Source organism: Lottia gigantea (genome assembly GCF_000327385.1).
Source record: "Lottia gigantea unplaced genomic scaffold LOTGIsca_115, whole genome shotgun sequence".
Taxonomy (NCBI): Eukaryota; Metazoa; Mollusca; class Gastropoda; family Lottiidae; genus Lottia; species Lottia gigantea.
The window spans coordinates 457,333-483,422 of NW_008707123.1; the positions used below are offsets into that span (position 1 = coordinate 457,333).

Below are 26,090 nucleotides of genomic sequence, written 5' to 3' on the forward strand. Positions count from 1 at the left end.
GTTCGTTCAAATGCATGAGATTGCGCCAGTGTGGGGCTGTGATAGACAGCAGCTAGGTTGGATACGTTTTTCTCATGGGTCCGTTGTGACTGCATCTCATTGTCCATTGGTTTAATCTGTGCACAATCGATGTTGGCATAGTTCGACACTAGATTTAAAGCGCTATAAAGCAGCGTTGGTAACCAACTTACAGATTTGAACCCAAAGTACAATTTCTTTAAAGTATTCAAGGTAAAGGAACTTAATCATAGAGTACATGCGTTGATCAATTTACGGACTCGAACCCAAAGCACCGTCATACCATTTCGAACAGCACAGACAGTAAAGTAAGAGAACGATAATCTAATTAAGCGTGTGTTTATTAGAGATATTTTGGCACCTGCTCTGAGTATGTATATCGTTGATGCATTTCTTGGCAAGGTGTATACAGTAAATATTTCCACTGTTGGCTTGTGTGCATTGTTGACAATGCTACTTTCGATTTGTATCACTAATGATTTATTTTGGAAAATGCGAGGAATTTTAGGTGAAAAGAGTTACCATGGGGAAGAAACCTCGATTCCCCCGTTTGTGATTTTTAAAAAATGTAGGTGAAGTATTTAAGGGTCACAAACAGTTTGTGTCTCCTTGTTTGTCCCTAATGGTATTATTTGAGGGGTTTGGTAGATGACAAGTTAACATCAGCTTCCAACAGATGATGATGTCGCAGACTAGGTAGTCGCGGTAGTTGACAGTAGTATCTGGATCAATTGGGTGATGCGTCACTGTTGGTTTGGTAGTTGAGGACAGAATACATTTTAAATAGGATCTTGAAATAGGTCTAAAACAACGGGGAGTATTGTAGTGCGAGCGAGGTCTCTAGTTTGTCTGTTCATTGTGTATAAACTCGACTGTTTGTTTGTCTGTTTGTTGTTGGCGAGTTGGGAAGAGAGAGATTGAGAAATAGAAAGATGAAATCGTGTCAATACAAAGGATTAGCCTTCTTTTTCAAGGTAGAGTTAAAGCTTTCACAGCTTACATCGATTTTCTCATTCGACTATTGTTCTATATGTCTTATCTATTCAATCTGTTTTAAATTCAACTTCTTTTGGACATTGTATTGATATTTTATCGATTTTTTTCTCAATTTTCTTAAAAATTAATCTGTGTCAAGAATACTTTTGATACAAAAATAACCTCAATATTTGTATTTTTTTAAATTCCTATTTTAAGAGCATTTGTTAACAATCTTCTGGCGGATGAATGATTTAATTCCGTTGCTTTAAACACTAACAGAATAAATCTCTCAAACCAAGCCTCCTCACCCTCCCGCGACCAATATAATACCTCAATCGAAGAACAACCCGTTGAAGCCCCCTTCCCCCGCTTTTATCTCATATTATTACATTTATGCTTAATCAAAATATACATTAACAACAGAACCTCTTGCTCCATTCTTTGACAACCCCCTCTCCTCTCCCGCGACCAACATCCCTTAAGGAACAACAGCCCAATGAAGCCCCCTTCCCTCGCCCTAACCCTCAATACTATTACATGTATATTCATTCGTAATCTATCACATGTAAGCTATTAAAATATCCAAAAAATGAAGGCCTGACATTTACCCTGTTGTCACGTTTCAAATGCATTTCCGCCGTTTTTTTAATGGCACGACTCATTCACAAGGGTTAATAGCACTAGTGTGTGAACAAAATACTCTGCACAGGGGGTCTTGATCCGTAATACATGCCTCTCGGTTGCTACTAACAAGGTGGGTGTAAAATGACGCATTTTCCAGCACCAAATTATGTTCAAAAGATATCTAAAATTGAAGATCTATTAATCATTTGCATCATCTTCTCGCTGTCAAAGCCCTATTATGTAGTAAAATTGTCTTCAAGTATTGAAACTACGTCTTAAAACGCCATTTCGTTTAACTTAAACACTGGCTTTAAGCTATCATTAAATATAATCACAATTGGAAGAATATGCAACGAAATTGTCCATGAATTTGAAATTGAAAAGCAGCATGCAAATTGTGTTTACACTGTCCTGTAATATGCAATTTCTCTTTCTAACTGTTGATAATTGTGAAAATGATGATGAAAATAGCCTCTTTATAATGATGACTGTTTGAAATCCTAGCGAAGTAATCCATAAACTCATTATTATGGCAGTTTACTGATGCAGGTAAATTGGATGTTGTTATTTTGTTTCCTGAGTGACTGTTAAATGATTCACTCGGGGCTTATCTAGAAAATGCCTGAGAGGGGGCCAAAAATCAGAGATGTCTCTCCGAGACGAGGCCCAAAGGCTCGTTGAGGCCGGGTCTGGGGGCTGCCAGAGATCCCAAGATATCAACGGATTTCAGAAGGCCTAGGAGGAATTTTGAGCATTCAGATGGCTATTTTTCACTTCAAAAAAAGACCTTTCACAGGCCAGCGATGATGGCATGGCCCAGTCGCTCACCCCTAAGTACGCCATTGGTTTCACTGTACAGTCACGTCGGTCACGTCCCGTCCGATTTAAATCTTCTCTGGTCGAACTCGTCCTTGATTGAACTAATGAAGTTTTGTGAAAAATGTAAAAATAACTTATTTGCGTGCCATGTTGTCACTTAGTGTAGCGGATTAAAAAGTCATGACCTTTAAATCGTTTAAGGTCAACTCTGGTCTTAATCCCATAGTATATAACAGTCAAATTTTGACTCATTTTCATATTTGAAATACATGTAATGACATATCAAGCGCACGGTTTCACAAGTCAAGAGACTATACAAGGTTTGACGTGTCATAAGAACTGTACAAGGTTTGACGTCAAGAGAATTGCCAAGAGAATTACCAGGGTTTGACGTCAAGAGGGCTCCATGAGGTTTGACTTGTCAAAAGAACTGTACAAGGTTTGACGTGTCAAAAGAACTGTACAAGGTTTGACGTGTCAAAAGAACTGTACAAGGTTTGCGTGTCAAAAGAACTGTACAAGGTTTGACGTGTCAAAAGAACTGTACAAAGTTTGACGTGTCAAGGCAATTGACCAAGGTTTGACATGTCAAGAGAAATTGAAAGGTGTCATATCACTGGAAGACAAATAGTTGAAAACGACTTGAGAATGTAGAATATAAAAAAAACTTCATTAAGTTGTGCAGTTGTCATGCTGAAATATCATTCGGAAAGACATTTAAAAGTGACTCATACCTGGTAAAAAACATTTTTCAGATAAAGGCTAATTGTTAAATATGGCAAAAGACTTGTTTAAACTGATAAAGTATTGATGGAACGAAATGCAGTGAGACATTTGCTGGAATTATGGCGAGGAAGAAGGGTGGAAATAGATGAGTGGGTGAATGAATGAATGAATGAATGAATGAATGAATGAATGAATTGATGGACGAATGAATGAATAGATGAATGAATAAATGAATGGTTGTTATAATAATGTTAATACCACGATAAAGCATGATTCATAGAGCATGTAACAACAGTTTTTATCAGACCACGGTTTAATTCCAACACATGTTCTCTGTGTAAATCACTTGTTGCTTCTATCGATCGCTTCATTCATTCATTCATTCATTCATTCATTCATTCATTTGTTTCCCGATTGTATTAGAGGCTCAATTACCATACGAACTGGTTGGACCACGCCCACAGCTCCCATCCCACTAAAATCCACGGGCCCAATTCATGTAGTTGAGACACTAGACTTCCTGCTGCTTGGCAATAAGAAAGAAATTGCTCGTGGCATGGAATGTTTCCTCATTATACACTGCATAGGTGGGCTTCATTTCATTTGGGGCATAGGAACCATAAGGGAAGGAGAATGTTTAGGTACATCTTACAGCACAAGCTGATACGAGTTGGCCTTTGGCAAGTCTAATCTTAGCTAATACCGATCTTGAATGAAACTTTGGTTTTGATGCCAAGTTATGGTACACTGTTATTTACCTCATCTATATGTCAGCTCTCGAGGGGATTTTATATCGGCTCCTGACCTACTTGTTTCATCGTAATATTAGTGTACCTTAAAGAGAAGGGGTGTACAAGGTAGGAAAAACAAAATCTTGAAATAGTTTTTGCGTGCATAAGAAACATGTCGAAACGTTGCATAAAACTATTTATCTTATGTCGATGTAGATATTTTTGTCACGAGCATTCGATTTTGGTTTTTGAGTTAAAGAGCAGGACTAACGTATAGAATACGTTGTTCCCTATTGAAACATAATAACTGCCTTCTATTTACTATCATCGTTGTACTTTTTCTGTTATGATTGCATAAGTCGAACTTATGAAAGTGATTAAATTCATAAAACACATCATTAACGATAATTACGTGATTCGAACCCAATGCACTGCGAACCCATTTGATAAACTTGATTGACTTGAATAGAAAATAGCAATTATTGCTTAGCACGATCGATAAGTATGTAATTCAAAGTTTGCAGTAATTAACGTCTCCCAGTAAAAAATAACTTAACTTTACAAGTAGTTCAGTTCTAAACTTTGACATTTCCATTCAATAAACCGATTTATTTTCCTAAATGTGATATAAAAAATGGTATAGAAGTTTCCACTAGATTTGAAACGTGATTAACTGTTCTAGATATTAAAGTTGACATGCTCATATAAAAATCAATACCAAATATCAAACGTTAGAAAAACGTTGTTGCTTTAAAAGGGACATCTTCACTATCTATTAGACCAGTCGTACCTTAGTCTTAGAAAAGGAATTGTTTATCTAAACTAATCAGTAATAGTGTTCACAGTTCACCGTCGAAATTTAATCTTTCAAATACTTGTGTGTCCAAAATTATCTGCGTTTGAAAGTTAGAAAGACGACTCGTCTTTTCTTGAGACTCCATTTTAAATTTCGGGACTTTGGGATGGACTTGTGACTGTTCAAAATATTTGAAATGCAATATTTGTGACCGGAAGTGTAGTACTGGTTTTGTGATTTGAATAAAGCTTTTGACACCATATATCATTTCCAAATCGTTGCTTATAGGATTCAATATAGAAGCTTGGCTTGAAACTCTATGTTTCAGGTATATTCCAAAATAAAGCCGTCATGCAACAGAGTTGAGAGCGTGTTAATGTATGGAAGCTTGAGGAGGTCATAATTCGTATTTATTAAATATGGTGGTTAATGGAGGCCATTAATTTTTATGACGCTATTTTGCTTAATCGGATGAAACAGTTAATGGTGTCTAGGCGAGAGAAACGACTGAGTCAGTTCAATTGATTAAGAATGTCTTATTCTGAGGTTCTGATCTCGAATGATGAACTATAATATATAGGAAAGGAATAAGACTGAATCTGATTTAGAAAAAGAATTCGATATTCCATTTATTTTCCCAAAAGCAAAGACATTAAGTTCCAGTGATTTTGATAAAAGACTTGCTAACTTACAGAAGTAATCTATCAAATTTTCAATTTAGTTCGCTTCAAGAGGTTCTGATACTGGAACATAAAAGAAAGGAGACAATTTTTGTGTCTTATTTCACAAGAGCTACAAGAACAACTTCCCGTAGGATTCTCACCGAGTCTTACCGATTTCCACTTGAATCATAGTCTCGAATATCAAGCCGATAATCAATGGGAATGAGGCCATAGAGAGCCCAATGATCGAGTCTAATTGAAACTGTTAAAAAATAGAAGGTAATTTTGGTGAAGACTCGTTTTGATTGACAGGTAATTCAGTTTGATCAAATCATCAGCTTCCTTCGTCTACTTTTGATTTGTTTTTGTCTACTTTCGATTTACATTTTCTTACAGTATTATTGATTTACATGAGCAATGAGCTAGATTATTTCGTTCTTGATTGACAGAGAGGAGAAATTCATTATTTTTCTCCCATTGAAACTGTGTTTCGATCAACCCTTGCCAATCTACATAATTTCAGGTGGCTCATCATCGAGAGAGCCTTTCTGTCAAATACACCCCCACCCCCCTCCTCCATTTCCGCCCATCTTGTTTACAAAGATGAATCAGAGAAGTGGCGTAATTTCTCTATACTGGTATAGATCATATTTTTATTGCCAGCTAATTCAATTACGAACGCCTGTGATCTTTATCGCACACAATAAATCGACGGTTTCCTTAGAAGAGAATTAATCAGGATAAAATTACATACGCCTGTGACAGAAACCAGATCGACAATTTACTCCGTACATTCCTTCAAATTACAGCAAATTGCTTTGAAAATTGCGAATCATTTGGGATCAAAATAGAACAAAGAATTCAATTTTGATATTGCTGGATAACACACGTCGTCAGATCCAATATGGCGTCTGGCGGGAAAGGAATTCATTCAGACCTTTTTAAGCAGAAATATTGTTTGAATCATTATAAGGCGCCATGTTTTCATTGAATGAAAATTCAAGGAGTTTTTTTTTTATCTTTTCAGACTCTGAAGGAAATTAAATTGGAAAAACTTCAACCAATGGGCAACCAACAAAGATGAAATTGCGGGAATTTGTAGCAAACTCGCTACCTCGTGTTCGGGGCCGAAAGAAGAAAAGCCAGTCGCAGAAACAACCTTCAAAAGAACGTAACGATAGCAACCAAACAAAATGTCAAATTTCTCAAAAACAGTGTGCGAGTGTGATCTATGCTGAACCAAATCACAGATCACGAGATCTGAGAGGTACACCTGACGTGCGACCACGAAACCGACATACGATCAGCGACATCGGCAGTGATACGACCCAGTATGACAGTTGCAACGAATACCAAACATCATATCTGAACACGTCATTGGATGAAACCAAATACGCCTCAAAAGATGGCGGTGGGTTTCTGACCGAGCAGGAGAAAACCTCGCTCTTGATTTATTCTTCCGATTGCGAGCCTCATCCAATCACTGGTCGTAAATCTCGTTCCAGAATCAGAACTAATCCGTGGTTGCCGTCACCATCAACGTCGTATACGGATCCGTGTGCATTCCCACCTGGTGTTACAGTTCTCAAACACGCGTCTTCTGAAATTGACGAGATTCTTGAAGGACGTTTCTATGGTGAAAAAGATGTGTTTATGGAAACGGATTTATCGCCGACGACTCCCGGTTCGACGGATAGCGGGTTCAAATCGTCCATTTCCTCCGACATTAACGTGAAACATAGTCCGCCGCACGTGAATACATTCTACGAACCAAAACCGAAAACTTTGACAAAACCTGAAAAACCAGTGCGCACGAAAAAGAAAAGTTCGAAAATTCTGAAAACGTCGGAATCGTTTGACATTAGCCGAAATTTCGAGTCTTTGAAGGAACGGAAGTTGTGTATTCGATCTCAGACTACTGTGAACATAGACTGTGTTTCAGATTGCCATGACAACGGTTACCTAGATAAAACGAAATGGCCGAATCGACATGACTTGTCTCTCGCCTCTCCGCCAATAAACAGTGCTAAAGAAATAGGTTGGGGTCCTTCCCAAAAATTGGATTCTCTTCAAGAGTCCCGGAACAATGATAATTTCGAATTTGAACTTTGTGTATCAGACGATCTTAATTATGTTGCCAAGCAACAAGAAATGGGAATTCCTCATATGGACGTTACTAAGGAAGTAGCTGTTCAAACTGACTTTGAAGATAATGACGATTCTGATTGGATGACAGCTAGTTCCTTTGACGACACAACCGAAGTGTCCAATCGCAGTCCGAGGAAGTTATCTCTTACCAGTGACTGTATGCAAGAATCTACCGACACTGGATATTCAAGTCTAACTCGTGACGGACTACTGGAGTTAGACGAGGACTTCCAGTTCTATCATAATAAGGAGAATATTAACGGCACCTTGAGTGGGTGGTTGAATAACAAAGAACATTTCGCAGTGTCAACTAGCATGGGTCAGTCCTGGTGTGAAGGGTCAATAGGGTCAATAGGTCATCAGGGCATGACCCTCAACCACATGTGCCAATCATGGTATGAAGGTTCCAAAATGGAACACATAGAAATTCCATTTAGTATGACATCATCGATGTACATTCCCGAAGACGAGGTTAAAAGTTTCAAAGACCCGTTGGCAGAATCGGTAGCTCGTGGCAGTTCTCGAATTGCCTCGAAAAACGAATCAAACCGACAATACGTTCCAGTTTTGGAATACGGTCCCGTTATTCGTAAACCAGGGTCGGAGAAGAAGAAATCTACGCACGATCAGTTCCGGAAACGATCCGATTCTTCATCAAGCGAGTCTTACGTGAGTCCTCTCAACTCACCATGTTGGGAAACAAAGAAAATCTTAGGAGATTCTGCATCCAATGTAGAAAACACGTCTCCTCTTGCGACGTCCACTCCAACAGACGACAAGAGCAAGACTGACATCACTCACTACAGAAATAAGGCCGATATTTTGTCAGCTAAGTCGCAAAACTCTCCTATGAGTCGAGCTGGTCGACCAAGAAGCAAGAAAGCAGAAAACCGTAAACCACGGGACAATTTAGATGTAATTCGAGACTACTTGGGCTACGCCTCCTTTGAAGATTTTTACTTCGCTAAGAAGTGTCCGCCATTAAGTACCGGTAGGACGCTGAATCAGATTAAAAGTAGCTTGGAGGAGAAGGTCGACCAGCTTCGACAAGAGAAACTGATAGTGGAACAAAAAATCCAAGAAGCGCAAGAGGAAGAACGGATCAAGAAACACGAGAAGTTGAAATTTCAGAAACAGCTTCACTACCATCGTAAGCAACTGCTGATTCAGACGCTACACGACCTTAAGGAGAAGCTTGAGAATCAAAGCGATCGTCTTCAGAAATCCTACAGCACAATCTTGAATCTTCAGTCAAAATTCTCTCATCGACAGTCGTCTTTTACATTGATGAGGGCAGGCCCGATGTAATCTCTTGAATCAGTCTGCACAAGGTGAACGAACGGAGGGGTGGGGGGAGGGGTTTGGAGTTTGGAGATGGGGTGGACAGGGCTTAATTTAAAAAAGATTATGAAAACCTGTCGAAACTAGCCTAAAACCTTCGCGACGACAGCATTTGCAATTTGAGTTTAAGTTTCGCCGTTTATAGATTTCATATAATAAGAAAAAACTTATTAAAAATAAAGGTCCAAATGAAAACTTCAAAAGAAACCAACGTCCACGAAATAAAAATGGCAATGTCTTTGAGGCCTCATTATAAGAAAGTCCCTTTTTGGTCACTAATTTTTTTATGATTATCGTATATTATGGGCATTTGTATTTGAAATTAAATTGGAGTGTTTTTTTGTATTCTGACAAGGGCGATAATTCTTGTTGTTCTAGGATTATTTTCTTGAATTGTGATAAAGATGTACTATTTTAATGAAATTGTTGTAGAATTTAGTAATTACGTATGATATCTATATTTAAGTACGTTCTGTCAGTATTTATTGATGTTAATGGTTACGTTTTAATCTAATGCTTCGTTATTGGTTACAATTTATATCTAATACGTAACTAGTTGTAAATATTTATCGTAGTCATTGTTACAGTTTAGTAGTTTTAGCGTAACTGAAGTTGTATATTTATGCACGTACATATGTACGTGCTTTTCGTGAAATTGTGCCAAGTTGTAAAAATCAAAATGTTGTAGCATAACTGGATGTTTATAGTGTACATTTTCTTTCTATTTATTCATTTTTCATTTTCATTCATTTTTTTATAATTTGGGTCTCGGTTCATCTTTTTCGTTGTTATTTATAAAATTTCGTTAAATTTTCGTTTCGTTTTTCGTTTACATTCTTGCACCCTGAGAAATTTTAGTTGATGAACCGAGCCATGAATTATTTCATTTTCGTTTATTTCGGTTTTTGGCACTCTTGGGCCTCCATAGTTTAATTCATTTGATTTCATTATTTAAGATATATATACAGCATACGACAATTGAAGAATTTCATGAACAATTTGAATCTTTTACCGAAATTTTGTTTATATTTTACCCTCTTAATTCGCTTGAAATCTCAACAATTTTTAAAACAACCGGTATAAAACTATAATTTTATTTTGGACTTTAAAATCGTGGTTTTATTAACAAGAATAATATCGGGGCCCTATATTCACAAACACCAAATCCAGAGTTTAATTTCAATTAACTTTTTAAAGAATAATTTCTCACCAGCTCACCATTGAAATTGGATTTAGAAACGTCCCACAACATTTTTATAACATGAAATGTTTAATATTCTTAAGCAATTTAGACTTTTTTATTTTAATTGAAACAATCAGCAACTTTTGAACTTGCTTATGATGCAAGGTGCAACTTTTTTACATGAATAATAATGAAACTGGCTGCAACTTTTGGTTTGTAATTTTTTTTCTCGTAAATCAGGTATTTTCTAACAGTATTATAAATCAAACCACTCGGTCTCTTTTTCTCATATTTTATTTGTTAATTTATTTCTGTATATTTTATCATTTTTGAATAATTATGCGAAATATTCGAATATTTTTGCCCGTTGAGTCACACGTAGCGGATATTGTTAGATTTTTGTCCTATGCCTTGCTTTGATTCTGAACCTTTTAAAATTCAAACTTTGCCATACCGTACACGGACGTGAAAGGTGGGGTGTACCTGCCCAAAGGTAACAACACAAAACATAATATTTTCAAAATGAAGTGGAGATTCGAACTCGAAGTTTCATTAGAGTACCATAAGTGTGCATATTTGCCAACTAAACCATAATCAACATAAAACATAGCATTTGCAATTTCAGGTAGAAGTTCGAACCCGAAGAGTCACATAAGTGTGCTAAACTAAACTTAGGCTTATACCTCTAAACACTCTGATCTGAGGACGAGGCATCAGTCAAATCTCTGCATATGCTTAGAGTATACATTTGTTTTTTGATATTTATATCTAATATATGTAAATGAGCTAATTAATATTCATTTTTATGTAAATTAGTTGATGAATATTCATGTATTGTGATAACGTATTGTACTTGACATTACGATTTTTAACATATAGTCCGAAATGTTCCAGTGACAAACTTTATTTGTAGCTAAATATTTCGGATTTAAAGTAAAAACTTGCGATTAATAAATACGACCAAATTCGACAAAATGTTAAATAAATTCATTGACAGTACACACAATAAAATCATGTATTTGGCGGATTTGGTTCTATAAAATCGTAAACTTTGTCTATATATTTCATTTAAAACTTTTTCTAGTCAGAATCGTACTCGCTTTTTACCATTTCATAGATCTGTAGCTATATATAATTATCGAATCGTCATTTCCTTTTCAAAACATCATTTATATCATCATTATGTATTCTTTATGCTGCATGACTAAGTGAGCTTTCAGCTTGATGCCCAGTTTACAAATTGTTGCCTTTTTAGGGCAACTGTATTACCCAAAGTTACAGCTTTATACAACAACAATCATTAGTTTTAAGCAATGTTTCGACGGGCTTCCCCTGTAGTCCTCGAGGACATCGACGGGAGAACATCATCGAAACGTTACCTAAAAGTTTAACCAGTGATTGTTGTTCCATAAAGCTGTGTTTTAATATTGTACTCACATAATTTGTTATATGTCATTTTAAGACTGATTTATACGTCGATAATCGTAAAATATACACCCACACAGTAGTTGTGCTCAATTTGGCAATATATAATGGTAACATATAATATAACATACGCCCACATAGCATGAGATATAAAAAACAAAAACTACCAACCTTTACATAGGCGTCCATGTATGTGAATCTCTCCAATAAGGCTTCATTTCTCCATCATTCAATCTTATTTCTATCTTACTGTCATTCATTCTGTCTATCATTTTCCGCCATTTTCTGCTAAAAAATAAATTATTAGTTAATTAATGATTGTGTTTTTCTTCTGCCAATAGGCCATTCTGTACATCCCCACCCCTGATCTTAAAGTTCGTAGAACTAATTAAGGACTGGGGCCTATTACCCTGCGCCAAAACCTTTCGACAGGTCCAGAGCTGGCCTATGGCCCTGCACCAAAACTCAATCATACGATGGAAGGGTCCAGTAGACAGAGGCCACATTGACAAAGGGGCTGGAGGGAGGGGGCTGCCTAACCACATTAAAATGCAAATTTTATACGAGATTGAATCAAACATCTTTCTATAGATAGCCTTTTTTTGACTGAAAATCAATCTACTACCATGGTCAAAGGGAAGTAACTCTTGCCAAGCTACATTAATTTCCAGACTAAAATAATTTCTTTGCGGACCTTTCCTGGGCGCAAAAGTTTATTGGCCAACATTAAATGTGTTTGATAGCAAACGAGCTTACTGTATTGTCTATTTCGAGGCCGAGGATATATTAAAAGATTGCAAAATGTTCCCCCTCCTGATCAATGGCGAAGAATGTCTGAGCGCCATTAAGGTGCAGGTGTTTTTTTTTTTTTGTTTTATTTTGCATAAAAAAATGCTCTGTGAACACCGTAAACGACAATGTTTATAGTGGCAAAATGTGGAAACATATTAGGAACCTACTCAATGTCTGAAATACTTGGCACTGGTTGAGGGTTGCTGGTTGTAGGGAATTTTAATTTGGCCTAAATTCAGTTTTCCATCTTCTGCAATAATCAGGTGCATACGACATTTTTTCTACCAAGGGGAGGTAACTCGCACCGTTAAATTTATCAGGGGCAGATAACTCTACAAGCTAAAAAATATTGACAAATCGCATTGAATGACGAAAAATGTCAAAATAAGTTGTTTTTCTAGTATGAAAGGGCTGTCGATGGACAAATCACATGAAAATGACATATTACTGGCTTTTGAGAAGTTTCTGAATTCTTGAAAGCGTGTAATATTCATAGATCTGGCGTTTCAACAGTTTTTCAACGGTGTGTATAATTTGCAAAGCACGCCCACAGGCACGGATTTCTTGGTTTATTAAAGTTATTATAGATAAAAGCTGAAGGAAACTTGTGTTACATGAGCTGCTGATATCACAAACTAATGGAAAAGTAGTGGTAGGTAGCCTTATTGAATATATCAGTTTCCCTGACGGAAAGAAAAAACACGAGAATGGCTGAATGGTGTGCAAAAAAGGTCATTCCATCGATTAATAAATTCACCACTGTTAAAATATTTATCAATACATGTAGGATATACTGAAGGTTCAGTTTTGTATTTTCTTTTTCAGAGATTGTGTAAAAACAAAGCAGAGATAAATTTCATTAATTTAATGGAATAAGACACAAGCCAAGTTACTATAGCAATGGCAAAAGATTCATTGCCGCCATTGAGATGTTTCCAACATTGTGATAGGAACATTAATATACTTTGTCTGGACATGCCTCAATATTGCCCTGTCTGTCACCAAGATACCATGGCAACAGAGAGTCGTATACCACCCTATCCATTGCCTACACCATTTGTCATGGCAACAGCTTGTCGGAACTGTTTAGTTTTGAGACCTACTGATGGAGACTTTATCTGGTAAATTTAATTTTTAATCGTGCCTGAAGCAGATCAAGCTTACTCTTTTTTCGAATCACCTTGAAGGCATACTTTGAACGAGATATTTTTTGACATCATTATTTTTCTTAAAGTTTTTACATCTGAATATTTTGAATTTCAGTGATTATACAAAGACCAGCAATCTCCATATTGGTGTCACAGACAGTCACGGTGAGTGAAGATGGCTATTGCAATCAAGGTATAAGTCGAAGTTTGTAATATCTTGATATTGTGATAATAGGAATAATGTTCAATTCCATGGGACACTTATAGGGGGCACTCGATTGGCGTGTTCTGCACGTTCGAGATCTATGGAATCAACAGAACGTTTAATAAAACAAATGTTAGAGCAGAATTCGGAATGCATTCAAAACGTCGATAAAATAGTAAGCGCTGATAGAATTGATAATGGCGGAGAAGGAAACAGATGAGAAAATTTGGATGTGACGTCTGCTTTCATTCTCTTCGATTGGGGGCAGAATTGAAAGAGACGGAACCCGTTCAGAACTCGAGTGTCGCCATAGATACCTTGATTTAATACAGCAAATTTTCTCATTTATTTTATTTAGGAACAGTGTACGATTTTGATGAAAATGGCCTCCATATTGGATCACCCTGGCAACAATGTATATGTATAGATGTTTTACCAAATAAGGAGATAGAAAGTAGAGACTGGGAACAGATATTGCTACAGTTTGCCTATCCTCAATATTGGAATAAAAACAGGTAAATACAGCGCATTTATGTGAGTTGCTTTGATCAGGTATTTTATTTTGAACTGTTTTTATAGAAAATACAAACGATATACCACAGGTTTCTCAAATGTAAAATATAGTTGCCACTTGCATTCCATATTCATGACCCACCAACTGGTAATAGCTATGGTGATATGGCACCTTTACAGCATAATAATAACAAGAATATTTTGTGTTTTTTAGGTATCAAGAAGAAAGAAATAATTGTTTTGATTTTGTGTTAGGATTTTTACAGACTTTACCCCAGCTTAGACACTTACCGTCTCTTCAAAACAAGAAGTCATTTTGTGAGGAATTTCTGGTGAAACAGACCAATAAGGCAGTGCAATATATTACTCTCTATAGACAAGTTCTACTGCATGGATTTGTGTGTCAAAAATCCAAACTAGAAATTTGCCAGGCCTGCCTGATTGAAGGTCTAAGATGTCTGACAGAATGCATGTAAGAATTTTTAGAAGCAGGGCCTTTGTTTTTTCTCTCATGCAACACGAATTAATATTTACATATTTATTTTTGATATTACAAGACTTATTTACAAATATATATTATTAAATGTATAAAAATGATAAATATCAATAAAAAGTATTCTCAATAATTGGCTGTTTTAATTTTGGTGATCTAGTTTGGTATGAAGGAAGGTTGAAGTTGATATGGCTGGTTAATCCAACATTAATTTAAACTGTAAACCAGGAGCAGCTTTATACCTGAACGTACCAGTCCAAACTTGACCCTCTGTATCTGTGAATTGACCTTCACCTTCCAATCTGAAATTAGAAACATTAGAAATCAAATAAGGCTCATAAGGGGTATCTTAACCCTGTGAAGCTATTACGAACTTCGTCCTAATCTTGACAGCAATAGCCACCTTTATTGCATGACAGAATGCAGCGATTTGTTGCGAGTGTTGCAAAGGTTAATTGAAAAGAAACAATGTACTTACTTATTTTCAACAAATCTACCCTCATAGAAAGAACCATTGGGCCATGTATACTTTCCAAAACCATGAAATTTATTATTACTAAAATCTCCATCATAAGTTGAACCAGAGGCGTGAGATAGACATCCTTGACCGTTCATTTTATCATTCCCCCATTCACCTTGATATCTTATTCCACCAGGTGTCTCATGTGTACCGTTACCATGGCGTTCTAGAGAACCATGCTCGGATAACACATATTCTCCATCTAAAGGAGAAAAGAGAAAACTTTATTGCAGATGTTTAGCATGAGATTATACGTTACATAATTAGTTAAATAACGGAACACTATTGTATGGTATACTAGTCCTTAGTTTTATTGTACACTACGTTTCAACAATCTACATTGTCATCATCAGGTGAAGTGAGGAAATATAATACAAGGTCTCTACCCCTAAATCTCACTAAAGATAAGTGTAATTAGTAGCTTATATAAGCGACCACCTCCTTTAGCTTAACGGGACCAGTGGCCATCTAGTTACCTACCATATTTATCTCCATTGGCAAACAAATAAACTCCTGTTCTTTTTTCTCTTGGTGTGTCACCTTTCTTCTCCTTTTTTCTATCAGCTGAAATTTAAAAATTACTGATCAGAATTGATGGAAAAAATGGAAATGATTCTTGTTATAAAATTACTAGTTTTTGAAGAGAATTATTCAATCAACAGAGCACAAAGGTTTCAATGAAGAAGACAACTTAAAAAAACGTCTTGAAATTTACCTGCAGGCATCTTCAAGTCCTAAATTGTCGAGTTTAGTTCGCAAAAGGTGTAATGATGAAAATCAAAACATTTCTGTGTCGGCCATTTGTAAACAATAACTTGGAGATTGAGATCTCGCGATAGTATGTCATCAGGTCAAATTTTCGTATAGATATTTTCAAAGTGCACTTTATATTAAAAATGTCTCGTTTTTTGTGACACAAATTAAATATTTTCTTACAATAAGCATTAAACATTGAAAAATTAAAGCTGACTGCTTAAAATTGAAGCATTTATTAAATAATATAATTTATACGAAACTGTGGTGTAAAGCTAGGGCGACCTTGCCGGTAGTGGAAAGAGTCAAAATCTGTAGGTTAAAAGTTGTTTTTATCATGTTTCGGACTCCAAGAGTAGCAAGGAACCTCGTCCGACAGGTATCGGCAAGTCGGATAAACAGAGGAGCAGTTCGCTGCATATGTACCAGATTTGTACAGAGAGTTTCGAGCAATCAAAGGTAATGTCATCAACTCCCCACCCCCATCATTTTGATTTTTACATGATCACCCCATTAGGCCTACATATCAAACGATCACCTACTACAAGAAAGAAAGGCTTGAGTTTGGTAGATGATGAGTGTAACAAGCCATTTGATAAGCCTCTGCCTGAGCCTGTGTAATATACTTGTCTGTCGACGTGTTGTCGTTGACCTGTGAGTCTGTTCAAGGATTTTGCATTTACTATGGTTTGGTTAGACTGATGTAAGGAACGGAATAGCACAATGAATGAATAACAAATGGAATATGCCTTAATCTTGTTGCAAGCTTTTGCAAAAATCAATGTTAATGACCCCTGATTATCATGACACTATTTATGCAGTAAGCTTTCCTTACTCTCGTTTTTTGTCCTTCATCTCAACTAGAAACTTTCTATTATCTTTTGTTTTTCAGTTTTCAAATTTTTAACAGTAAACATGGCTCAGCTTTATGGAAGCAACAATCCAGATTCTATAGTTCAGGTAACGCCTCATTCTTTTTCTTGGTATGTAGGCCTACTTGAAATTTCCCAAGTAACCAAATCATCATAAATTGGTATGTCTCGTTTAGCACATATCGGTACTTTATGTTGGATGAGCTTACTTTTAATATTTCCAGAGTTGCCAAACCATTATAAAGTGGTGTTGCCAGCTTTGTCACCTACAATGGAAGCAGGAACCATCATAACGTGGCAGAAGAAAGAAGGTGATGCAGTAGCTGAAGGAGATTTATTGGCTGAGATTGAAACTGATAAAGCTACTATGGGATTTGAATCTACAGAAAATGGTTACATGGCTAAAATCTTTGTCGCTGCTGGTAGTAAAGATGTTCCTATTGGGAAGGTAGGTTCAACTGTTCATATTTAAAAGGAAGTTTTCAAATGAAATGAATGGAGTTTTACGTCCTACTTTTCTGGACCTAATCCAGCTAACAATCAAGACTGGCTACAGAGCTGCTACCAGTTTCATTGATGCAGTTTTTCTTGATTTTTTCATTCAGTTAATCTGTATCATAGTAGAGGAAGAAGATGATGTAGCAGCTTTTAAAGACTATGAACCTCAAGCAGGAGATGATGAGAAACCAGGAGGGGCTCCACCAGGGGTTGATAAACCTGCATCTCCTCCTCCTAAACCTGCTGAAAAACCTGCACCCCCAAAAAAGAAAGCACCCTCACAGCCTCCTCAACGGCAAGCTCCCCAACCATCACAGAAATCATCTGATGGTAAAGTGTTAGCTACACCCAGTGCAAAGAGAATAGCCCATGACAAAGGAGTAGATTTAAGTGTAAGTAAACCTCATTTCTCGAGATCTTAAGAGTCAAGAGTCTTTTGTAACCTTAGCCTTTGCTCAGTCTTTTCTCGTTTCCTTGATTATTGATGGATCTTCTTTCAGATGGTGACAGGCACAGGTCCAGGTGGAGTGGTTCGTGGAGAAGACGTCATGAATTATATCCCGTCAACCCAAACTGGAGGGGCTAGTGATGTGGATTCCACCCCAACTCCAATACATGGTGCAGCTTACTCTGAAATACCCATTACTAACATGAGAAAGGTAGGTTTACATTTGCAGAAAGCAGGTTTCAATTTAGATTAGCAATTAATAACATCAAATTTCACTTTTGGCTAACCAAGTTAAATTTCTACTTGCTTTGGTTAAAAGATTTGAATTTTTTTTTTGCAGACCATAGCCAAGAGACTAACTGAGTCTAAACAGACTATACCACACTACTATCTTACAGTGGAGATCAATGTTGATAAGGCCATTCAGTAAGTCTTAGCCTTAAGATCGTTATTAATCTCACTGGAGCTGTGGTGGCTCAGTGAATTAGACGCTTGCTCGCTCACCTGAAGTTCTAAGGTTAAATCTCAGCGAAGTTGCGAAAATACCTTCCGATTTTTCAAGCCTGTTGCATGTCGGTAGCGTCTAGTCTTTCTGACGGGACAATAAACCTGTGATACAGGCTGTGCACGTTAAAGATCTCTCGAAAGTTGGAAATCTGAAAAGGGTATTGATCATACTATTTATTAATTTTATTACAGGTTACGTAAACAGTTCAATGAAAATCTGTCCAAAGACAATGTCAAACTATCAATGAATGATTTTGTAATTAAAGCCTCAGCCATTGCTTGTCAGAGAATACCTGAAGTAAACTCATCCTGGATGGACAACGTGATTAGAAGGTTTGTATCATTCTCGTTAACCCTTTAAACACTAGCAGCCGGTCTAAACGAGCATTCATTACAAAGTGATATCTTATGCTTGGCGTATATATACATGATGTTTCATTGTATTTAAACTCAGTGCTATTGTTTCATTTATTTTCTGAGGGTAACTCATTCTACATTTGGTCATATTCTTTCTCAAGTGTTTAAGATATTTTATATATATAATAGGTATAATACAGTAGATATTAACATTGCCGTAGCAACAGAAAGTGGTTTATTAACACCTATAGTATTTAGAGCAGAATCCAAGGTAACAAGTGTTTCAGTCTTAAATTAATCCTTTTAAAACAAATTCAGTTTGATTAAGTAAATACATAGATATAAATAGCATACGTTAGAAATATTTTCAGGAATAAATTCTGACATTTTGTTAATGAAAAGTTTGCATATTGCCTCTTTAACACAAGATATTGATGAATATTTTGTTGTATTTGCTAGGGATTAAGTGCGATCAGTCAAGATGTTCAGAGATTAGCTGCTAAAGCGAAAGAGGGTAAACTACAGCCTCAAGAGTTCCAGGTATGTTAAATGATATTGTATTTGGTCAGTAGAAGATGTCAGACATGTGCCCAGTTGTCGCTTTCTCAAAAATATTGATACACCATGAATCGTTCCGTGGAAAACTGCAAATGCTACGATGCACTTGTCACTCTTATCTTATGCTTTTTGAAACAGTATGAAGTTTTTGGGAACAGGCCTCCATATTTTATTACAGATTACCTCAAGACAAGTCTGAATTTATCAAGTCTACAGGATTTTTGTTTCATGGTGTTTCTATTTATGTTTCAGGGGGGGACTTTCACAGTATCTAATCTAGGAATGTTTGGTATCAAACATTTTACAGCTGTTATTAACCCACCACAGGTACCTACTGTTAATTATTTTATTGGGAGAGCTGACCCACATGGAATAAGCTGTTTAAATGGGACCAAAAACTGAGGCATGTCTGCTACAGGCTGTACACGTTAAAGATCCCTCGCCAAGTGAAAATCAAAAAAGAGTTTTGATTGAAATTTGTTGAATACTGCAAATGTTTTTCATAGAATCACGTTCACATGCAAATTAGGCGTTGAAGTGTTTATTTTTTGTTCGTTGTAGGCGTGTATTTTAGCTGTTGGAGGGGCCAATAAAACTTTAGTTGTTGATGAACATTCAAGTGAAGGGTAAGATTACTATATAACATTTGAAATACTAATTTGATTGGTTGAAATAATCAGTATCAAGCGGACAAATTTATTTGCAAAATCTATTCAGATTCAACAATACTAGGAAAGATGTACGCACTATGTTTTAATATTTATCCAATATGGCACAGAATGATAGGATATAAAATTAATTTTTCATTTTATTTTAGATACAGATCTGCTAATATGATGTCCGTGACGTTGAGTTGTGATCATCGCGTTGTAGATGGAGCTGTCGGTGCTCAATGGTTGGCCCAATTCAAAAAATTATTAGAAAACCCCGAAACCATGCTGTTATAACAGTAACAAGTTTTTAGAATTGATTAAAGAAAGGGTGTTGTACAGGAATTTTTGAATTTGTGAATCAATTTGAGAATTGAACAAATTATTTAGAATTGAAAGAATAGGCAAATCTTTTTTTGGGTCTAAGATTAGAACCATTGTCTACCTTCTGATTCGAGATTTTAAGTCCTGATTTCATATTCAAATTAAGTAGGGAATTTCAATGCGCTGGTAATTTTATCTCAATTTTTTGACATCGTGAATCTGTTAGGGAACCATAAAAAATTGTTGTTGAGATGGCCTGTGGTTTATACAATAAGGTTAAAGATATGAGAGCTCAAGTGAAGAGTGCGTGCTCTGTGTTAGATTGTTAATAGTATTATGTGAAATATGAGATTGAATTTAGTAGAATTGTATTTATATATAAATGTAATTAAATATATATCAACAAGTTTCATTGAACAGAGACCCTGTTTCTCAAAATATATTACGTACGGACTTAGTCTTTGCCACTCTTATGATTACAATGGTAATTATTTTGAAGAAACAGGGCCCAAGGGTAGAACATAGATATTTAAAGGTGCTAACCTACATAACATTTACTGGGTAAAAAAGATAGCCCTGTTAGTAAAAAAATCACCAATTTATATTGTCGTATGTGTGGCTTTTTTTCAATGTAAATTTGAGTAAAGATAATTTTCGTATGACTTGGTCCAAATAGTAGTTCGTATATCTCAGAGTTCAGTTAACCCCCTCCTTTACCTTTATGCCCCATTCATCATAGACTAGTTAGTGCTACCTTCTTGTTATTATTCCTGTCCTTAACCAGAACTATCCTGACTAAGCTATCGCTCCAGTTAAGATATTTATGGTAAATGACCACCTGTATTTAAAGTGCTGTTGAACTATACCTTTTAATTTTGTTATTGTTTTTCTTTAGTTATGTTTTGTAGATTACGTTGAGCGAACGCCATTAAAATTGCTAAATGTTGTTGAGAAAGCAAGCCATCAGGAATAGAAAACAAAGATATTATTACACACATATTTGGGAACATTTCTACCAGTTGATCCATGATCAAGCCTGATTTCCCACATAAAAAAGAAAAGAAAGGGTGTCACAAGGGTGGCGCTCGATGGAGAGTTCTTAACAGGTTCCGTCAAATCAAACGATACGGAAGTGGATATCTCACATTGAAATTTTTCCCATCAATTTCTTTTTCCACCATTTTGAATTCTGTCTACGCCTACTATTTGTTTCGGCACACGCGGAGTGAATCCAGATCTTTCAGAACTCATCCATTGAGCAACCAACACCAAGGAGACACTACTGGCCCTACCCAACTAAAAGAAGCTTACAGTATTTGTTAGGTTTATTACTAAAATAATATATTGTACATTATAAACATTTCAATTTCAACATAATAAATATACCTGGATGTGTTTACTTCATTTAGAGTTTTTATCCTAGCTAGACAATAGGGACAAAGGCTGAAATCACATAGCTCTGCTTTCCCAGTCGGGTTTGGTCAATATTAGAAACATCTCCAGCCATTTGATTGGACTGTACATTAGCTAATACAGCCAATGAGAGCAGCTCTTGACAGAAAGTCAATAAATAATTTGGCTGGGCATGTAATCAGGAACTATGATTGGCTGTATTAACTAATGTACAATCCAATTAAATCGCTGGATTCACAAACTTCTGTGACACAAGAAAGGTGGCTAAGTCTTATTGTGTCGTAATTAGTGGTCCCATGGAATGAATGTTCAAAACTAACGGCGGACCATGCTTCTAGGACATCCTAGCACTAAGATCTTTTTGAGAATACAAGGTCAGGTCAGCTGTGAACTATTCTCTGTGTAAACAATAGTATATGAATGTCAGCACTGGACATTTCATTGTCTTGATCTTCCAGTGGTATTTTACTGACTTCAAAATTCTTTCTCACTAGCTGCAATGAAAAAGGGCTAAGCTAAAGGATTGTTCTTCTGATAACATAACCCTGATGGAAACATCAAATTATAAGAACTGCTTGATCTCTCTTGTAATTAACCCTACAAATGTGACTGTCTAGTTCCTCAGTCGTTATAAACACTCAATTTTGTTATAAGCCTATATGTCCTGTACCTGTGCTTTCATGACAATGTTATCGATTCATTGCCATGCTATGAGTTGGATAATTAGATCAGTCTCTCACCTCAAAAAATTGTTTTTCCAGTTCAGGTTTATTGCCTGTATCTCTCTGTTCATAGCAACACAAAATGGTGGTCCGAGGGCCACATAACTCTACCATAGTTCTCACTAGAGGCTCCAGAGACTGAAATAATACATGAAATGGAGTTTTACATCCTACTTTTCTATGGAAAGAAGTGTTGGGTCCTATTTCTCTGATCTTGATAGGGTGCCTGTAGCACACGGGCCTCGGTTTATTGTCCCAATCGAACGACTGGACGCTTTCCCAACAGACCCTCAGACCTATATGGAAAATAATCCAAACCTCTTCATAATAAATGCAATCAGCCAATAAAATCAAATCCCATTCTGTTTTTTTCATCACATCAGAAACTTGACCCCAAATTAAGGTTTCTGCTTTGATCTCTCCAGTTAATAACGCCTTATTTTCTTGTATATTTAAACTTATCAAGGGCAAGAACTCTGGGAGGTCTGTAATTGTTACTTTGGCACTGCAATAGAAAAGAAAAATATTCAGAATTGTTGTTAATTCACATCTAAACTTTTATAGTTTTGTATTGAAAAAGACCCATGTAAACCCTTATGATAAGAGACTTATTACCCAAGACTACCAGCCACAAGGGACACAACTCCTGTACCAGCACCGAGCTCAATGACTGTTTTTCTCGATAAATCTAACTTTTTCTCATCGTTTTGCTTTTCTAGATACTTGGAAAGAACGAGGGCAGCGTCCCACACAACACAACCAACGTCCCCGATTTCTGATTGATGAATTTTCAACACATTCCCGTCATTTTTGTCATATTCGCGAATGAAAGTCTTGTCAATGGGCGCTGACATCTTGGATTACAAAGAATTGTGGGATTTGTTTTGATTCTGCACAATAAAGATGGCGGCAAATTCAGAAAACGGAAAAATGAATTGCAAACAAAAGGAAAAGAAAATGATATCTATAAGTGGCATCGAGATGATAGATTTCTCCATTCCAACATGTAACAGAAAGAATCTTTTTATGACAAATATAGTCAGTGGCATGGACGCCATTGATGTTGAGGTACGATCAAATGATCAGAAATGATAAAAAAAATTAACCAACGGCAACAAGATTGTCAAGAACAACTCACCCCACCCCAGACCTCAGTTCCCTCACCTCTTTTATTTGTTTCCATTTATTTTTTCTGCTGTTCATGCCAATCAACCTTCTATTGAAGCGTCATTATTTCTAATTGTAGCCTAGATCTTTGATTGAAATTGGAAACTATGTATGTCTTTCAGGATCAACTCCACTGTAAATTCTCTCAGTTTGGTTTGTTATATGAGGTGCAGGTGTTCAAGTCCAAGAATCAGGCACAGAAAGAGAATGCTGTTTTAAGCTACTCAGAAAATGCTACTGCTTATTATGCCTTTATTAAATTCTACTCGTCTATAGCAGCCACTAGAGCTCAAAAAAACTTGACTGGAAAATGTTTCATTGGAGAAAAATGCTGCAAGGTTTTATTATTTTCTTTTCATATCATTCATTGTATTGTCCCCATGGGCTGAATGTTAAACAGGACCATGTCCTCTGTATTGGACCTTATTCTGACCCATGTGAAATAAAGAATCTATGTTTGTCCCCATGGGCTGAATGTTTAACAGGACCATGTCACCTTGGTGTATTGGACCTAATTCTGTATCATGTAAAATAAATAGGATCTTACTGTCCAATGACGTAGGTTTATATTGAATACCTGCCATTGTTTTGTAGTTTTATACAGGCTAAAACATAAGCCTAGATAATGATTTTTAATTTTCCAGTATGTCTGAATTATCTATTTCGAAGTGCTAATGATAATTTGTCTTGTCTATCCTAGATCACATATGCCAAGCGCACGAAAGTTCCTGAAGAGCCATTATGTTTAACTGTAAGCCAGTGTGTAGAGTTAGCTAACTATTATCTCGGCTTTAATGGCTGGTCTAATGAAATACAGTTGTTAAAAAGATACACTAGTGATGTGGAGAGCAATACAGAACAAGACAAACAAAATGTGGTAGGTGTCAGCCCAGTGTAAATTAAAATCACAATGAAACAAACCAGATGACAGATTTTCATTCTAAAAAGGGATATGTATGGTAAAGCAAATATTTGGAAAACAGTGGACTATGATTTGTATAGGCCATTGCTTAGAGAGATAGAATCTGTGATGTATATTTGTTACCCTGATCTCTTATCATTTTAACAATTTCTATTATAGATAGAGAATGGTACATCTGTAGATAGGGAAGTTGAAACTGTAAAGTTTGTTTGTATCACCAAGCTCTATATCACTGGTCATTTCCTGTCTAGCCAGGGATCTGGAGTGTGGGAAGAAAAATACTCCAGGAATGGAGATGGTACGTTTTTGACTCAAGAGATAGTTAACTCTTAGTTAGAAATCCTGCCCCATTGATAAGCACAGAGCAAAATATCTCTTAGTACCGTACCCACTTTTACATACAAGTTTTAGATTTACGAGAAAATCGTAAACACCATTTTCTTGGCAGGTATTGAACTCAACAAAACTTATTTTCTTTTTTTATTTTATTATAGGAAAAGGAACAGCGTATGGTAAGGCCAGAAAAATAGCCAAACAACGAGCCTTACAGAATGCCTTGTCTAAATTACTATTAATAGTACTGCCTGATGGTAAAGTCACAGTGGAGGTTAACCCTTTAATACCAGACAATATCCCTTCGGCTCATGATGACCGCGATCTCCCATTTTTAAAGGTATGAATTAAAGTGAAAGAGTCGTTCTAGAGCAGGGCACCATCCGTTCGTACCCTGGTTTCAAGCAAGCCTAAGAAGGGTGCAGGAGGACTCTGGCAGACTGTCTTTGTGAGAGTTCTTAAGGTTCACCTCAATTGCAGTGAATTTTTTAGCCTATCGATTTGATGGTCCCTGCTCAAGAACGACTAATAAGTCTTATACCTTGGCTGCAACTGTCATTCAATAATGAATAAACTGTATTTTCCAGGTGAATGAAATTCATACAGAAGTGGATCTTTCTGACAGTGACCATATTCAAGATGTTTTACACAATTTACAAGATCTAGAGGAGAGCATGATTGGCTGAACATGTCATTACATTGACCAATCAGAGTCTCTGTAACATTGACCGTTCATTGTATCATTGTATCATTGACCAATGAGGGGCTTTGAATCATTGACACAGTTCTATGAAGCAAGCCAACTTCATTTCATTATTTCATCAGCCAGTCACAGTCTTTGTAACATTCATCCATCACCCAATCACAGTCCCTGTCATGTCAGACACATACACGAATCAATATTCCAGCCAATCACATTCTTTGTTATATATTATATAAGATATTTCCATGGATAATTCTTTTGAATTATACTTCCTTACTCTAGCTTTGTAAATATTGTATAAAAGTTTGTATATATGATCAGTAAAGTTTATATATTTTGTATTGACTGGACAAATCTGGCTCTACCTGTCCTTGGACGTGTCGATATTCCATCTGTATATCACTCTGAGCAACGGAAAGGCCCAGATTTGTCTGGCTAATTTTGTACAAAATGCAAGGTGGTAAAGTTTTTATACAGTGATAAAGTATAGTATGTTAATGTTGTATATTTTGTATATGACTAAAGTTTGTATACTTTGATATTTGTGTATATTTTGATAAAGTTTGTATATTGTTCACAATGTTTGTATATACATGTGTATATTGTATTGGTCCAATCATTCCTTATTATTTAATTTGGATTATTTTAAAAGGCTTATTATTCTTCTTAGCCCCACCCCTCTTTTTGTATTCATCAACCACACCCCTTTCCTTGTGACCATATAGAGGTATAAGGGATATA

At 36.3% G+C, this 26,090-nt stretch overlaps 5 protein-coding genes across 5 annotated transcripts; 3 read left to right on the forward strand and 2 right to left on the reverse strand.

The window, feature by feature from the left end:
• Positions 1 to 6,434: 6,434 nt before the first annotated feature.
• On the forward strand, positions 6,435 to 8,810 carry LOTGIDRAFT_171465 (hypothetical protein; the record flags this gene model as incomplete). The annotated part of the gene is made up of 1 exon (XM_009047664.1): positions 6,435 to 8,810. The coding sequence occupies one exon, from the start codon at positions 6,435 to 6,437 to the stop codon at positions 8,808 to 8,810; it is 2,376 nt and encodes a 791-aa protein (XP_009045912.1).
• A 3,770-nt stretch (positions 8,811 to 12,580) lies between these two features.
• On the reverse strand, positions 12,581 to 15,925 carry LOTGIDRAFT_199227 (hypothetical protein). The gene is made up of 7 exons (XM_009047665.1): positions 15,838 to 15,925; positions 15,603 to 15,686; positions 15,081 to 15,324; positions 14,324 to 14,904; positions 13,955 to 14,111; positions 13,507 to 13,556; positions 12,581 to 12,895 (listed from the first exon to the last, which is right to left on the reverse strand). Exons 1-4 carry the CDS (start codon positions 15,845 to 15,847, stop codon positions 14,799 to 14,801), a joined length of 444 nt encoding a protein of 147 aa, XP_009045913.1. The 5' UTR covers positions 15,848 to 15,925; the 3' UTR covers positions 12,581 to 12,895; positions 13,507 to 13,556; positions 13,955 to 14,111; positions 14,324 to 14,798.
• A 1,021-nt stretch (positions 15,926 to 16,946) lies between these two features.
• On the forward strand, positions 16,947 to 20,062 carry LOTGIDRAFT_137484 (hypothetical protein; the record flags this gene model as incomplete). Its single annotated transcript, XM_009047666.1, has 10 exons — positions 16,947 to 17,195; positions 17,353 to 17,635; positions 17,756 to 17,904; positions 18,034 to 18,119; positions 18,393 to 18,533; positions 18,747 to 18,828; positions 19,017 to 19,097; positions 19,368 to 19,442; positions 19,677 to 19,741; positions 19,933 to 20,062. 10 exons carry the CDS (start codon positions 16,947 to 16,949, stop codon positions 20,060 to 20,062), a joined length of 1,341 nt encoding a protein of 446 aa, XP_009045914.1.
• Positions 20,063 to 20,200: 138 nt separating this feature from the next.
• On the reverse strand, positions 20,201 to 23,083 carry LOTGIDRAFT_237692 (hypothetical protein). Its single transcript, XM_009047667.1, has 4 exons — positions 22,840 to 23,083; positions 22,543 to 22,729; positions 22,243 to 22,362; positions 20,201 to 21,996 (listed from the first exon to the last, which is right to left on the reverse strand). Exons 1-4 carry the CDS (start codon positions 23,076 to 23,078, stop codon positions 21,883 to 21,885), a joined length of 660 nt encoding a protein of 219 aa, XP_009045915.1. The 5' UTR covers positions 23,079 to 23,083; the 3' UTR covers positions 20,201 to 21,882.
• Positions 23,084 to 23,132: 49 nt separating this feature from the next.
• Positions 23,133 to 25,996, forward strand: LOTGIDRAFT_237694 (hypothetical protein). The gene is made up of 6 exons (XM_009047668.1): positions 23,133 to 23,292; positions 23,514 to 23,729; positions 24,092 to 24,268; positions 24,473 to 24,611; positions 24,808 to 24,986; positions 25,234 to 25,996. The coding sequence occupies exons 1-6, from the start codon at positions 23,155 to 23,157 to the stop codon at positions 25,330 to 25,332; spliced, it is 948 nt and encodes a 315-aa protein (XP_009045916.1). The 5' UTR covers positions 23,133 to 23,154; the 3' UTR covers positions 25,333 to 25,996.
• The last annotated feature ends 94 nt before the right edge of the window (positions 25,997 to 26,090 follow it).

Bases quoted from the DNA above. Each gene is read 5' to 3' on its own strand.
- LOTGIDRAFT_237694 (XM_009047668.1), top strand. From the start codon at position 23,155: ATGAATTGCAAACAAAAGGAAAAGAAAATGATATCTATAAGTGGCATC. The intron at 24,612-24,807 runs GTACGTTTTTGA...ATTTTATTATAG, and splicing joins ATACTCCAGGAATGGAGATG to GAAAAGGAACAGCGTATGGT. The intron at 24,987-25,233 runs GTATGAATTAAA...TGTATTTTCCAG, and splicing joins GCGATCTCCCATTTTTAAAG to GTGAATGAAATTCATACAGA.
- LOTGIDRAFT_199227 (XM_009047665.1), bottom strand. The intron at 15,325-15,602 runs GTAGGTAACTAG...TTTCTCCTTTAG, and splicing joins TGCCAATGGAGATAAATATG to ATGGAGAATATGTGTTATCC. The intron at 14,905-15,080 runs GTAAGTACATTG...TTCTAATTTCAG, and splicing joins GGTAGATTTGTTGAAAATAA to ATTGGAAGGTGAAGGTCAAT.
- LOTGIDRAFT_237692 (XM_009047667.1), bottom strand. From the start codon at position 23,078: ATGTCAGCGCCCATTGACAAGACTTTCATTCGCGAATATGACAAAAAT. The intron at 22,730-22,839 runs GTAATAAGTCTC...TTTCTATTGCAG, and splicing joins CTTGTGGCTGGTAGTCTTGG to TGCCAAAGTAACAATTACAG. The intron at 21,997-22,242 runs GTGAGAGACTGA...TTTTCATTGCAG, and splicing joins TGGAAAAACAATTTTTTGAG to CTAGTGAGAAAGAATTTTGA.